Below are 14,393 nucleotides of genomic sequence, written 5' to 3' on the forward strand. Positions count from 1 at the left end.
CCTCTCCCTCGTCACCTTTGCCTTTGCCTCCGGCTTGTGTTTGTGTGGTTTTGGGCGCAGAAGCTTCCCCAGGCCTTGCTCTCCTTCCTATCCCCGCCCCTACCCCAGCCTATTGAGTGAGGAGTAAGCCCAATCCACAGCCCGTGTTTACTCCTCAGTCCTTCTCTGGATCCACAGAACATCTGTTCTAGCGCTTTCCAAACTCTCACGCAAAAAATGCTGATCCCCATGATGAGCTGTTGAGAAACAGATTTGAGATTCATATTTTAAATGCTTGAGATGCTTCTTATTAGCCGGTGTACCAGGTTTCTATCCTCTCCCCACCAGGCCTGGCACCAGTGGGAGCTCTGTTCCATGTGGCCTCCCTCAGAGGCAAGGAGGCTCTGCCACCCTGTAGTTCTTGAGCCACTCAGACATTGCCACTCTTCTAACACCATGCCCACGTCAGCTTACACCTGTGTAAAGGAACCTGGGGGCGAAACACAGATTTAGAAACTGCAGTTTCTGAAGGGATCTCACCGTTCTTTAGATTCCTTAGGATTTCTGTATAAGCTACAATGTCATCTGCAGATACAGGTTACTTCTCCCTTTCTAACGTGGATGCTCTGTATTCCATACCTGCCCCCGCCCTCGCAATTGTCTGGCTAGAACCTTCGGTGCAATGTTGAGAAGAAGTGGCAACAGCAGACACTGTTTCCTGATCTTGGAGGGAAAAGCGTCCAGTCTTCCACCTTTACTTATGGTGTTCACCACCGGCTCTTGTAAACACTCTTCATCGGGTTAAGAATGGTCCCTCCCATTCCTAGTTTGCTATGTATTTTTATCATGGAACTGTCCCCACAGTTTGACAAATGATTTTTCTGCACCCATTCAGCTTATTCTGTAGTTTTTGTCCTTGATTCTATTAATGTAGTACATGCCTTTAATTGATTCTAATGTCTTGAGCCAACCTTGAATTTCTGGGGTGAGTCCCACTCTATCATGGTGTATAATATGTTTCTTATTTGTTGCTGGGTCTATTGGCTAGTATTTTATTCAAATTTTTTATGTCTATATTCATAAAAGATATTGTTCTGCAGTTTTCTTATGATACCTTTGTCTGCTTTTGGTATCAGAATAATACTGGCCTCATGAAACAAGTTGGACAGTATTTGTATTTCTTTACCCTCTTTTTTTTTTTTTTTTAAGTTTTTGGTGAATTGGTGTTAATTGTCCTTTAAATGGTTGGTAAAATTTATCAGTAAAGCCATCTGGTCCTAGACTGCTCTTCACAGGAAGTTTCTGGATACTAATTCATGTCTTTTTCTGCGAGGTTCACTGTCACGTCCTTTCTCTTCTCATTTTGGTAATTTGGGTCTTTCCTCTCTCTGATGGGATCAGTGTAGTTAAAAGTGTGTTGATTGCTTGACCTTGTTGAAGACCCATCCTTGTTGGTTGGTTCGCTGTCTCTAATGTGGGTCTCTTCCCTTTGTCATTAATTTCCACACTAATCCTTAGGCCCTCGGGTTTGGACTTTTCTAATTTTGTGTGCTCACAGCCTACTTTTTACTTGGAATATTAGTAAGGAGGGAAATCCAGTTGGGTGATACTTGTTTTGAGCTCCCTTGTTACCAAGGCAGCACCATCTAAGGACACCACCACCAGCTCAGTTATGCTGACTGGGAGGTGAAGAGGGAATCCGTGGATAATGTTCAGACTTTATTTTGGCCTGTAGCCCCAAACCCTCCTGTTTTAGTCAGCTTTTTCACTGGTGCCACTAAAAGACCCGACCAGAACAATTGTAGAGGAGGAAAGGTTTATTTTAGGGCTCACAGTTTAGAGGTCTTAGTCCATAGAAGGCCAGCTCCATTCCTCAGGGCTTGGTGCACATCATGGTGGGAGAGTGTGGCAGAGAGACTCTACTCTCCAAATACAAAACATATACCCACAGCCACGCCACCACTGAACCACGTCCTCCAGCCACACCCCACCCACCTTCAGGTACCACTCAGTTAATCCCATGGCTGATTAGTTTCAGGCTGTGACCCGCTCATTTCTCCTCTAAACCTTCTTGCACTGTCTCACACGTGAGCTTGGGGACACCACATTTAAACCATAACGCCTCCCCTTCCACTCAGTCTCTCATAAGAAATGTAAGTACAAAGCAGGATTTAGGTGGCACAGATCCTTCCAGCCCGGGAAACCACAGGACCGTCTGAAGTCTGGTCCTGAAGGGAGACGACTGAAGAGCCAGCTCTGCCACAGAGCCATGCCCACCCCCCCCCACCCCCCGTACTCCCCGCCCTGTGGCTGGCTCGGGCCGAGGCACAGTGCTCCTGCTCTGATGGCCTGGGGTTTGAAGGGAGTTAAGGTGTTGAAGATACTGGGTGGAAAAGGGGAGGGGATCACCCTTCACAGGCTTCCTTATTTTCTTTCTTCAGAGTCTGTATGGGAAGAATTGTTTCTGCTTGGTTTACTTATTTTTAGGATAAACTTTTTATTGATACATAACAAAAAAAAGTAAAATTACAAAACTTGATGAATTTTTGTCAAGTAGACACATCCTGTATAAGAAGTAGACATTGCCAAAGACCCAGAATTCCTCTTTGTGACCTCTTACAATTGCCATCCCTGCCCAAGTGTGCCCAGTCCTGACTTCTATGGGACTTACAGAGGCACATGATTAATCTAATTCATTTTAAAAATTTACATATGCTGGGCGTGGTGGTCCACATCTATAGTCCCAGCACTTGAGAGGCTAAGGTAGGGAGAATCACTTGAGCCCAGGAGTTGGAGACCAGGCTGGGCAACATAGCAAGGCCTTGGTTCAAAAATTAATTGACTAATTAATTAAAAACTCATTTTCTGTTATTTTTAACATCGTGAAAACAATATTAATTTCTAAAATAGAATTGTATGATAGGCACTCACTTCTTTTCATTGTATTTGGAAGATTTCTTCCATATTTTTGCATATAGCTATATTTGTTTTCAGTGCTGCATAGTATTCAGTTTTGTGAAATATCCTCTAGTACCTTGGTCTTTTTCGTTTACGATGTCATTTGAGTTGTTTCCTATTCCTTTTGGGTCCTACAGGAACAGTACTGCTATGAATGCTCTTGTACATGTTTCCTAGTGTATGGATGTGTGTGTGTGTTTTGGTCGAGGGCCTTTTTCCTTTCATTGTTTTTTTTTTTCTTTTAAAAAACATTCGAGGTGGCTTAGGTAATTAAACACATATTAGACTAAATAATTAGTACAAGTAAAGCAGGAGATTGAAAACCACTAGTTCCAGAAAGGAGATGACAAAAATGTATCACATGCAGGGAATGCCTTGTGGGCCTGGGGAAGGGGAGAGTAGTCGTGGGAGGTTCAGTGTGGGCCTGGACCTGCTGGTAGCCAGCAGAGGCTTGGTAAACATGGGCACTGAGGACAGCGGGAAGACGTGGATGGTTAGGGAGTCGGGATGACTTCTAGGTGGCAGGACTGAAGCCACGTACATGGCTAGCTGCGTCCAGTTGGTCTGTCCACCTCTAGGGAGCCTGGCCCACCTTTGGGTTGTCATGTGGAGGCTTGTCCTCTTAGCAGGGACGGGAGCCCCTGGGCAAGGCAATGTGCGTGGGGCTCATCTGCTCCTCCAAGAGCGAGTTTTGCTCCTCTTTTTTGTCATAAGGAGATTATTGGCCTTGTTGAGGAGAGTTGAGGGAGGACAGGATGTCTTCGGATGGGGCTGGCTGCTTCCTGACCGTCTTACCACTCAGGCGAGGGCCCAGGGAAGGTTCTGCCTTGATGTGTTGACAATGGACGTGGGTGGGTGGGCCACGGGCAGTGAATCCTGGGCTCTCCTCAGCTGGCAGGCTGCAGCCCAGAGGCCGGGCTTCTCCAGGGTTCTCTAGTGGTATCGCGGCCAGGCGTGCTAGGGCCTGCAAGGCTGTGTCCCTAGACCTTGAGTGGACATTGCTCTTTCCAAGTCAGCTTCCCATGGGCAGGGAGCTCATGGCCCTCCCCGCATCTAGCCCTGGCTCCTAGAGGTGCAGGTGGCCTTTAGACACCCCTCCTTATTTGTCATTAAGCAGCTCCAAATGACGAAGGAGACAGGCGCAGTTGGTGAGATGGGGTTGGTAGAGTAAGGCCCTTCCCCTGTCTGGGGAAGGTTGAGAGTTCCTGGGAGCACTAGCAAGACATGGCTGCTGTTTACACCTGAGGCTCCGTCTCCCTTGTTCCCATGTCTTCTGTAGATTCTAGAATCAGCACACAGATTCACCCCTATGGAGCCATGGGCAGTTTGCCTACAGGCCACCTGGGACTTGACTCTGCCTTGTGTCTGGAATGGGGATGCCCCACTCTGCCCCAGTGGGACACAGCACTGCCCCCACCCGCTGCCAGCTCTGAAAGCTTGTCCTCTTGTCCCTCTGGTGGCCCACCCTGCTCTTCATGCTGCTTCCCTTGGGCCAGTTTTCCACTCTCCAAGGCAGCAGCCTGGGCACTTCAAGGTCTCCCAAAGAGGAGACTGTCACAAATGGAAGGCCTGACAATTGTGACCATCCATCCTGGGCCCCACACTTGCCTGAGCAAGGAAGAGGGTGGAAATGGCCAGAAATGAGTCTCAAGAATTCAGGATTACTGAGCGGGAGCCTTTGGTGAGCAGTGGTGTAGACTTGTCTCTTGAAACCACCCTTCCTTCCTTCTCTGGCTCTGCCTGCCAGCCCCACTCCGTGAGCCTCCTGAGCCCATCCTGACTGCCACAATGGGGAGTCCAAGGAAGAGGAATTAGCATCAGTTAATGCGATACTTGTTAGCAACTCTGGTAAAAATAACACAACCTCACATTTAAGCTGGCTGGATGGCCCAGATGGAATTTGGAGATTATCCATGAACTGAATTGGCTGGTGTTAAGTCACAATTAGCATGGGCTCACTCTCTTTTCAATTAGTCTGAACAATGCAGAACTGGCTAGCCTGAAAACATGGTCAAGGTTCTATTTCTTAGGTCTGGCACAGACGGGGAGATCTGAGGAAAGCCACGGGGGGCACACACATTCTCATGGGTCCAGGAAACTCTTAATTCAGAACCTTTAGAGTCTATTTCTGAATTTGAGGGGAAAGAAGTGTTCCATCTTCCAAAACCCCAGATCCCTGTAAGCTGACTTCGAAGGAAGAGGTGACAAGCTCCGGCGTCCTGCTTCTCATTCCCAGGTCAGCCTTCCCATGGCCTGAAGAGGGATGGGCATAGCCCACAGGGCTTTTCTTCCAGAAACCTCAGCGTAGTCACCAGAGGACTGAGCATGGCGTTTTTTCTTCTTGCTCCTCAGTGTCCTCGGAGGCAGTACAAAAATTGCCAACATTTCAAAGAGAACAAGTATTTATAATTATTTGGAAAACAAGGGGGAGGGGTTCCCTTTTTTAGGGGGAAAGCTCTTAAATGATTGTGAGGTTATTTCTGGGAAGGTGTAAATCTAGTCTTTATTTAGTCATTTTCAAAATATCCAGGAGTTTTTTAACTAAGCACATTTTTATTTATTGCAAAGCCTTTTTCCATTCTCTGAAAAAAAGTTGAGTTTGGCCCAATTGGTGATAACATTCACAATTCCACTTAGAGGATTCTGGAGCTTTAGAACAAGAAGAAAAAACAAATGCCACAAGTCTTTTTAAAAGTGCTCACAGTACAAAAAAAAAAAAAAAAAAAAGCATCTAGAGAGTGCAGATTGGGGTTATGTTTGGGTTTTTATTGTTTTCTAATCCACAGCAAAATTGAGCTTAGAAGCTTTTTCCTTTAATCCAAGATTTTAGAGTTTATCCAAATTCCACAAAATAGATTAACAAGACAGCTCTTGAATATTACCCCATAATAAAACATGCATGTTGAAGTAAGACAGCTCACTGTGTTCTTATAGTATCAGGGAAATTATTCAAACTCTAAAATTGCTTCCCATCTCACACTGCATCTGAATGACAGTAGAAGACATGGCAGTTAGCAGGTGACAGCCAGGAAGAGTGCTGCTCGGTGAACCCTCTGCAGTTCATGCCTCATAAGGGGGTCGGCAAAAGCTTGGGTTATTTACCTCATATCAGTTCATAGCCCCCTACATTACTGCCTCTGTAATAGGTACATATGTTATTTGGGCTTTTAACTTGGTTTTTTTATAACTTCACTTCACCCTCTGCCTGCCGTCAAAATGCATAGCTAAAATGTGTTAATTCCATGGATCACCATAGGAATAAGCAAATTAATTCAAGTGTCCAAATTACACAGTATTTTCATAGATTCTATATAAAAACTGAGATACTTTTAGCACTCCATTCTGTTCATGGTTGTGTTTGTGTTATTTTAAAACTGCCACATATCAAAGTTGGTTTTCTTTATGCAGCATTTTTTGTCCTCAAGAAAACACTGAAGAGGCCCTGTTGCTGCTGCTGATTAGTGAATCAATGGTAAGTGGAATGTGGTTTCATTGTTCTTTCCCCTGTCCCCACCCTCAGGATGGTGACTAGGATGGTGACTAGAGAGAGTTCTCGGGAGGGAAAGAGAAAGGAAGCAGTAGAGGTTTAAAGAGAGGATGTTTCTTAGTTACTGGAGGAGCTAGTAGTGTCTCTTGGTCACCTGGAACTTGGGGCTTCTCCTCCCATAGCAATTAGCAGGTATCTTAATTCATCCATCCATTCATCCATCCACTAGTTCTGATGAACGCTGGCACTGTTGTATGTATGTAAATAATGCTAACATGACCACCACCTAAAATGTCCACCAAGGGGAGAAAAGCCTTCTCAGGAGCCTCCAGGAGCCTTCTCAGTTTGCTTTGGCTTGAGGAAGAATGTCAGGATCGGAGCCACCGAGACTGCTCTGACCTTTCGCCATGTTCCCACCATTCCCAGGCACTGCAGAATTCCACTACCCAGCTCTACTGCTCTGAAGGATTGTCACCAGACCATCGGATTCCTTATGCTTACTTAGTGTTTGGCCAGGATCTTGAATTATAGGCCTAAGACTGCATCACTCATCGTTTAGTGGACTTCTGTCCTGTGTAGTGCTAGACACTACAGCCTGGTTCGAAACCATGGGGATGCTGTGTCATAGTATGTACTGTCACTGCAGGTAAACCAGGTGTTCCGAGCACCTGAGCAGAATAGCAGCCTTCTAGAACTCAAAAGGACCTAGAGGACCTCATGTCCATTCATCTGCTTTGGCAGATGCGGGACCTGAGGGCCAGAGCAAGCTGAATGCACATGCGTGCAGGGACTGCTGCTCCTGCTAGATTGCGCTGCCCCCCTCCGTGACTTCTACCCACCAGCTGGGCAGAGGGAAGCTTAAGGAAGGGAGAAAGGCTGTTCCCCTTCTCCTTGCCCCTCAGGTATGCTATTTAACTGGAAGTGTGAAATACTCCCAGATGGAAGAGTCACGGACGTGGAGCACACACGCACACGTGCCAGAGCGGCAGGGTCAGCAGAGCCAGAACAGGGAGCATCCTGGCCACAGTTTAAAACGCTGGGTTTCCTTGTTCTGCAAAAAGGCCCTGAGGTGTTTACAAGAGCCAGGCTCCTTGAGTCACTGCTGCTTTTGACTTAGACACTCTTGACATCTTTGGCTTTCTTTCCCTCCAGGAAGCAGGTTGCCCCTGGCTCATCTTTCCTTGACTGTCAGCTGCTAACGGAGGACAGTGTCACTTATATTCTGTGCTCTGCCTTGGCACAGTCAGGGAAGGCACATAGATTCCCAGGTTTGCACTTGGTGGCATTCAGTGGCTGTTGTGCAAGTGAGAGGCCTCACCTGCTTTGCCACCAGTGTGACAAAGGGTCAGCTCCTATTGGCATCCTACACTCTTCATCCCAAGCGGGGCTCTTCACAGCTGGGCAGTTAGTTTCCTTTGGCAAACTTGGTTGGTTAGGGCACGAACGCCCTGAACACATGGAGAGCATGCATTTAGAGCGCTTGGACGGTTCTCATTGGAAATGTTGCGGTTCATCGTCAGGTCATGTGTCCTGGTCTGGGATTTGGAGAACATGGCCACCTCTCCACAAGGCTTGCTCTGGCTGAGTGTGGATGCCGGGGATTGATGTCTGTAAATTTTATGCTCCTCAATGGAGTGAGAGAAAGTCAAAGTCCCTGTGGACAGTGAGATTTGACTATGTGGTATTTAATTTCTGGAAAAATCTCTTCTGGGGATGGTGAAATCAAGTGATGTCATCAGTCAATATGAAGGACCAAGTTTCCAAACAAGATAGTCCTTTAAATCACTCCTAGATTTAAGTTGCCCTTGGGATCTTTTCTTCATGTCCTTTGACTCCTTAATTTTTCAGTTGTTAGGTTTAATTTTTCAATTGGTAGGCAGAAAAACTGTGTGCTCAATTTCAGAATCCAAATGAGAATGCCAGGTTTTTTGGATGTCTGAGAAAATAATTTTCTTCGTTGGTTCTGATTTTAACTTAGAAACATAAATTTGTCCATAGTCTCTCCACCTACAAGAAATCATTTGGAATTGTACTGCTTTCTCACTGCATAGCAAATTAGTTTTTTTCCCAGAGAAAAAGATGATCAGAACTCTATTTGTATGACTACTGCTGTGGCAATATTCTGGGCTACTTACTATTTGTGGATCTGCTTAAGGTCCTGTATTGTACCTTTTTAGTCAAAAGGTATTGATACTGCCTCCAAAAATGGAAAAAAGAAGAAAGGGTACATGTGGTATAACTTGAAAAAATCTCCTAAGTAGTATATGTTGTGCTTTGTTTTATTCCAGGCTTTGGTCTGGTATGGAACATTCATAGCAAATAAATAGAATGAGACAGCAGGTCCCACTTCCTTCAGGGCATCTTTTATTGGGCTCAAAAGGCACTCTGTATAGAAAACCATGGAATGAAATCTTCAAAAGCAGGCTCAATTCCATGAGAGAGGACTCACTTTGCAGGAAGTGGCCTGTCTTACATAGCCTCGTTTGTCTTTGACATTTAAGAGCCAGGAATTTTAAAGTGAGTAAGTTGGATGGGCGGCTAAAAGCAAATGTCTTAAACTCACAAGAAATAAAATGTTTTACCTCATTAGCGAAAGGGAAGGCGTGTGCCTGGCCTTTCCGAATGTCAACAGGAAGATGAGCATCAGCTGGGGGACAAGTGGCCCTGGAACCTCATGTCCGCTTTACTGGGGAAGACTGAGGGCTCTTTCTCTGCTTGTAGGGCCAGACAGCTCTGGAGACTTTTGCTCATTAGCAGGGGGGAAAGGCAGGTGAGATTCAGCCTTACCATCTCAGAGCTCCCTATTAGGGGAAAAGGAAAATGAACTGGCTGTCAAGCCTCCCGTGCGTGTGGTTTATCTGGAGGGATCTGTGGAGAAATTAAATTTCAAGGCAATGGAAACAAGTCGCTTTAAAGAGCATTTGATTTCTGGATAGATGTGATGAGTGGGCTGGGATGTGCCCCGTGTGGAGACAGTGGAGACTTGGAAGTGGCAAGGTGTTCTCTTGAGTCCCTTGTGGTAATGCCATTTGAAGTAAAACTCGGCTTGCTTCTTGCCTTCTCTTCCACATCTGATTTGTGCTTCCCTTTACAAGGTGAATTAGTCTTCAAGGTTCGTTCCAGTGAAGATGTCATTTAGGGATTTGAATGCTCTTCAGTGATAGAAGAAAAGCGTGATATATCTCCTTGGGACCAGTGGAACTCGATGACACCATTTGGTGATGGGAAATGCAGGGCTGGGAACGTTCTCTACTCTTTAGAGCAGAAGCAGGATCACAAATGAGACACGACAGGGTCCCTTGGTGGCTGCTGCTGCTGGCCAGGATCAGCTGTGTCTGCCATGAGGCCAGCTCTGAACCCAAGCCCAGGGAAGCTCTGCCTGCTTTGCCTGTCTCCAGACACTACTGATGGCTCACGCCTCGGGCCTTCAGCATTCGGTCATACTCTATGCCATGTGCTAGGGTGCTTTGGGGACTTGGAAAGTATGACTAGAGGTAATAGCCCCCTTATTGCTGCCTTTGTCCTAGGCTCTCAGCAAACTGTGAGAGGCCAGAGTGCCTGGGTGGCTTCTCTACCATAATGGTGGCTGCGAGCATGGGCTGGCTCACCATCTGCCTCTCTCTTCCATGTTTTCAGGCCAACCGGGATGCTGTGCTGAGCAGGACACCTGAGCACAGGAGTGACCGCCTCATCAGCTTGCAGAGCGCGTCTGTGGTCTATGACTTGCTGACCATTGCCCTTGGAAGAAGAGGCCAGTATGAGATGCTGTCAGAGGTACAGCTGCTGAGTGGTTGACTCCCAGGTGGGGGTGGGGTAGCTGGGTGACCTCAGGGAGGAGCTGAGACCTGGTCCTGAGCCCCCAATACTGGCTGCCATGTGACCTGGGGCCAGTCATGAACTTTGGTTTCCTCCCCTGAAAAGGGGTGATTGGGCTGAATGATTGTATTGTGGCATTGACCCATGGCCTCTTACCACTAGTGGACCTCACCCAGCAGGCTCTGATTGTGGGAACGGAAGGCCAGTGTTGCCCAAGCACTTTTTCATCCCATGTACTCTCCTTCATAACCAAAACAGGTTATTAATTCCCATCTGGGGTATTAATTTCCTTTCAAAATGGTTTTATTTAAACTCTCAGTGCATAACTCCTGGTGACATGGCAGCTTCCGGCACATGTGTCATCAGGTTAGCTGATACAAACTTTCATGCCAGGTAAGCGCTGTCTTCCTTCACAGTGTATTGCTGGACAGAAGGGACCCAGTGGGTTCCAGGTCTTGTGACAGTGCTGTCTTCCTCTCAGGCCCTCAACCTGGAGGAGCTGCTTGGGTGGAAGCTTGTCTGGCAGGCTCAGAAGGAACCAGTTGATCTGGAATATGGTTACAATGCATTGAGTTCCTGTCCAGAATACCAGATTCCCCCTTGGTGAGGCTGAATAAGTAAGGAGACCACTTTATCTTTCTTTTACCGAACTAGAAAGAAAGAAAGGGGAAAGAAGCAACCTTATTTTGTTAAAATAAACTTTTCTGTGTTATTTATCTTTCTCTTTCTAAATTTATACCCATTGCAACAGCCTCTGGGCATGAGGACAGGGAATGAAATACAGTAACAGATTGGCTGAAATCAGATAAGCGCTCACTCACCCTCTAGCCTGCCGTGATGGCCACATTAGGCAGGAACCTTGGGGAACAGATGAGCCTGCGTGGCTGGAAACTTTTTTTAGTCTTTGATTTGGTGACTATACAGGGAAGTGGTTACTTCAAACACACAAACCCCTCATGATGTAGATAATGCAGTGTCCAAATGCCCCAGCACACATGGCCCACCCTGCCATGACTTGGTCCAGGCTCAGGGTTGGTACAGACTGTTTGTCCCCAAGAAGTCCTAGCCCCCATGGGGTGCCTAGGGTTCCCAGGCCCCTGCTCCCATTCAGCTTAGTTCCTGCTCAGCATGGCCAGGCGTGACCCATCCGTGGCTTGGTACACCCACTCACAGTTGAGTTCTTTCAAGGTGAACTTCTCTCCACCAGACAAACCACTTGACACCTCTCTGGGTCCACAGTGGAGTGTGTTTGCGAGTCAGCTTCTGTCCCCTGGTGTGGCAACACAGCCCTTCCCCAGTTTGAAATCTACCCACATCTGAAACAGTTGGGAGGAGCCCAAGGTGGCAGGCTCCACTCCGTGGATAGGCTCTGGCCCCTGCCTGCGGTTGGCTCTTCGCTCCATGAACAGCCTTGGGGGCGGCTCCACTGGAGATCATTCCCCCCCAGGCGGGCAGCTCCAAGGCACCTGCTGCCACCCCCACCCATGGAATCCCAAGACCGCGTTTTCACTCAGATGACTTTGATCTTGGTGCCACCTGCAGCTTCCATCTTGTAGTGATTACCTGACACCCGAGTCACAGGGTGGTCGGGTTGTGGGAGCCTCTGTGGTTCACAAAGGGACCACTGATCACATTTAAAATGGTGGAGGTAGCACCAAAGGCTGGAATGGAAGGGTGGAAGAGGGGGAACTGTATCAGTGTGTGTCCCCTGGGGCCTTTTGGATTTTGTATCATATCTGTGTTTCTCTATTAGAAATGTAAGTTAATTGATAAAATATATAAAATAGAGGACATTTATTTTTTCAGCATGAACATATGCTGTGACTAAGGTTGGGGATATAGCCTTGAGTAAGGAGTGGCCCCTGCCCATGGCAGTTCCCAATCTAGACTGAAGTGGCAGTGCTACCTTCTAGGTGGCCACCCCTGGGGCTGAGAAAGACCCCCAACACCCATCCTCTGCCTTTTCTGCCCTTTCTACTCTGGGAGGAGGAGCCCCCCTCACCCCCCACCCCCCACCCCACCCCCCCACCCCCCGCCAAGCATGTGGCCGCCGCGCTCTCTGGTCCTCTGAGATGGTGGGTGTCTTAGGAGAAAGAGAGCTCACAGCACCTTGAGGCAGCCTGTCCTCCCGCAGATGGCTCTGCCACTGCAGAGGGGCCAGGCCCACTGCTGCTAAGCAAGGACCCTCCCTGCCTCCGTTCTAGGCCACATCTCGCAGTAGCCTGCTTTCCGCTTCTCCTCATTTACAAGGGTTTTCTTGAATCCATTTGGTGCTTTTCTTCCTCTCCTATTTGCTCTTCTATTTTCTGTGAACTTTAAGTTGAAAGGATAACTGGCTTTTAAAAAATTGGGGTAAAATTCACCTAGCAAATTGAGCCATTTTAAAGAGTAGAGTTCAATGGCATTCAGTGCGTTCACACTGCTGGGCAGCTGTGACAGTCACCTCCACCTCGCCAGCGCACAAGTCCTGACGAGGCTGCTCATGAAGAGGAGCATCGACTAAGCTCGCAGGTTTGAGGTTCAGAGTCCAGAAGCTTACTCTAGGCTCCATGAAGAGGGCGGCCACTTTGCTTCATCTCCTGATATAGGTGTCCGGGGGCAGCATGTAACCACATCTCGGACCGGGAGCAGAAAGGATGGGTAACAGCCCTCTAGTGAGAACTCAAGGTGCTCCACTCCCACGACCTGTTGCTAGGGGCAAAATTGTTGCTAGGGGCAAAATTTCGGGAGAAATAAAGAATATCTACACGCTTCTGCCCCTTCCAATGCTTTATTCCCTCAAATTACTCAATACAATTTCACTCTGTAGGTTCTTAATCAAGAAAATGACAATCCTTAATGCTAGGCGCTGCAGTAGACATAATCAATTCACAGCAAATAATTCTAGATTAATTCTTAGCACTGCAAAACACACTTAATCATGACAGGCTAGTGACAGACATTCCCTCTGCGTGCTAAGTTCAAAAGTCTTAAGCCTTAGGGCTTTATGTCCAGCAGATGCATACTCACTCAGACCGTAGTGACCAGATCCAGAACCAAGGCAGGCTTTTCCTGGTGTCGAGTGGATGACCAATTGAGGAGAGGGTCATAGGGAGAAGTTGTGGCTCTCAACAGGGCCCAGATGATGCCGTAGAGTTTGAGAGCAATGAGGATTACGCAAAGGATCAGGAAATGATGACAAGTGATGGGATGTCAGATCCTCATCAGGCTTGTTTTGGCTGACTGAATCCCTGTTCATCAGCTCTGTTATTTATACTAAATTTTGGGGCTTTTGACCCCCTTTTCAATCCTTACCAGCTACCACCAGATTTCTCCATGACATCATTTACCCTGGGGTCAAATGATCTGGTCTGGTGATCTCCACCCTGATCTTCTCAAGTTTCACTTCTTATCAGGGTGGTCAGCCTGCCAGGGGCTTCACTCTGTTTATCAGGGTGAGGGGAAGTGACTTGTCTGAGGCTGTACTGGAGGGATCTGTTGGATGTACCTTGTGAGGCTGCAGGTTTCAAACTGGAGTTTTTAAAATGGAGTTGCTTAGGCTCAGGCCTAAGGCCATCCTCACAGACTCCCACTGGGCCCTGCCTCCCAAGAGTTCTACCACCTACCAGAAGCACCATCCTGGGGACCAACCTGTCAATCACAGTGGGCCCTTGGGGACACCACTAAAAGCACACCGAGCCATGGGGCTCTAATCCAATGTTCTAATCCAACATTTTCATCTGCCTTGCAAAAGGAAACCTTAAACCCAGTAAGGATTCCCCTCTGCTCCCCTCACCCCCCAGCCCCTAGCCACTGCTAATCTCTTTCTGTCTGTATGAATTTACCATTTTGGGTGTTTGGTGTAAATAGAATTAGCTAATCTGAGACCTCTGGTGACTAGCTTCTTTCACTTAGCACAATGCTTTCAAGGTTAGCCACATTGTAGCATGTGTCAAGATTTGATTCCTTTTATGGCTAAATAACATTCCATTGTGTGGCTACACCACAATTTGTGTATTTGTTCATCAGTGTTGGACACTTGGGTTTTCTTCAACTTTTAGTTAGTGTGACTAGTGTTGATGTGAGGGTGACTGGTTTTAAACTTCCTATTATCTTAGTGATTATCACTATTGTCGCATATTCCATTTCCTTGTCTTTAGCGCCTGCACCATTG

General features: G+C 47.2%; 1 protein-coding gene across 4 annotated transcripts in view; it reads left to right on the forward strand.

Annotated features, from left to right (window-relative positions):
- Positions 1-14,393, forward strand: part of Ttc7b (tetratricopeptide repeat domain 7B) — a 234,360-nt gene that overhangs the window by 113,228 nt on the left and 106,739 nt on the right. For all 4 annotated transcript variants that reach the window (XM_076849750.2, XM_076849751.2, XM_076849753.2 and 1 more), the window contains 2 exons: positions 6,346-6,409; positions 10,061-10,198. In XM_076849750.2, coding sequence (XP_076705865.1) covers positions 6,346-6,409; positions 10,061-10,198 — 202 coding nt within the window. The remainder of the gene's footprint in view (positions 1-6,345; positions 6,410-10,060; positions 10,199-14,393) is intronic.

This window comes from Callospermophilus lateralis, chromosome 3, assembly GCF_048772815.1.
Source record: "Callospermophilus lateralis isolate mCalLat2 chromosome 3, mCalLat2.hap1, whole genome shotgun sequence".
Lineage (NCBI taxonomy): Eukaryota > Metazoa > Chordata > Mammalia > Rodentia > Sciuridae > Callospermophilus > Callospermophilus lateralis.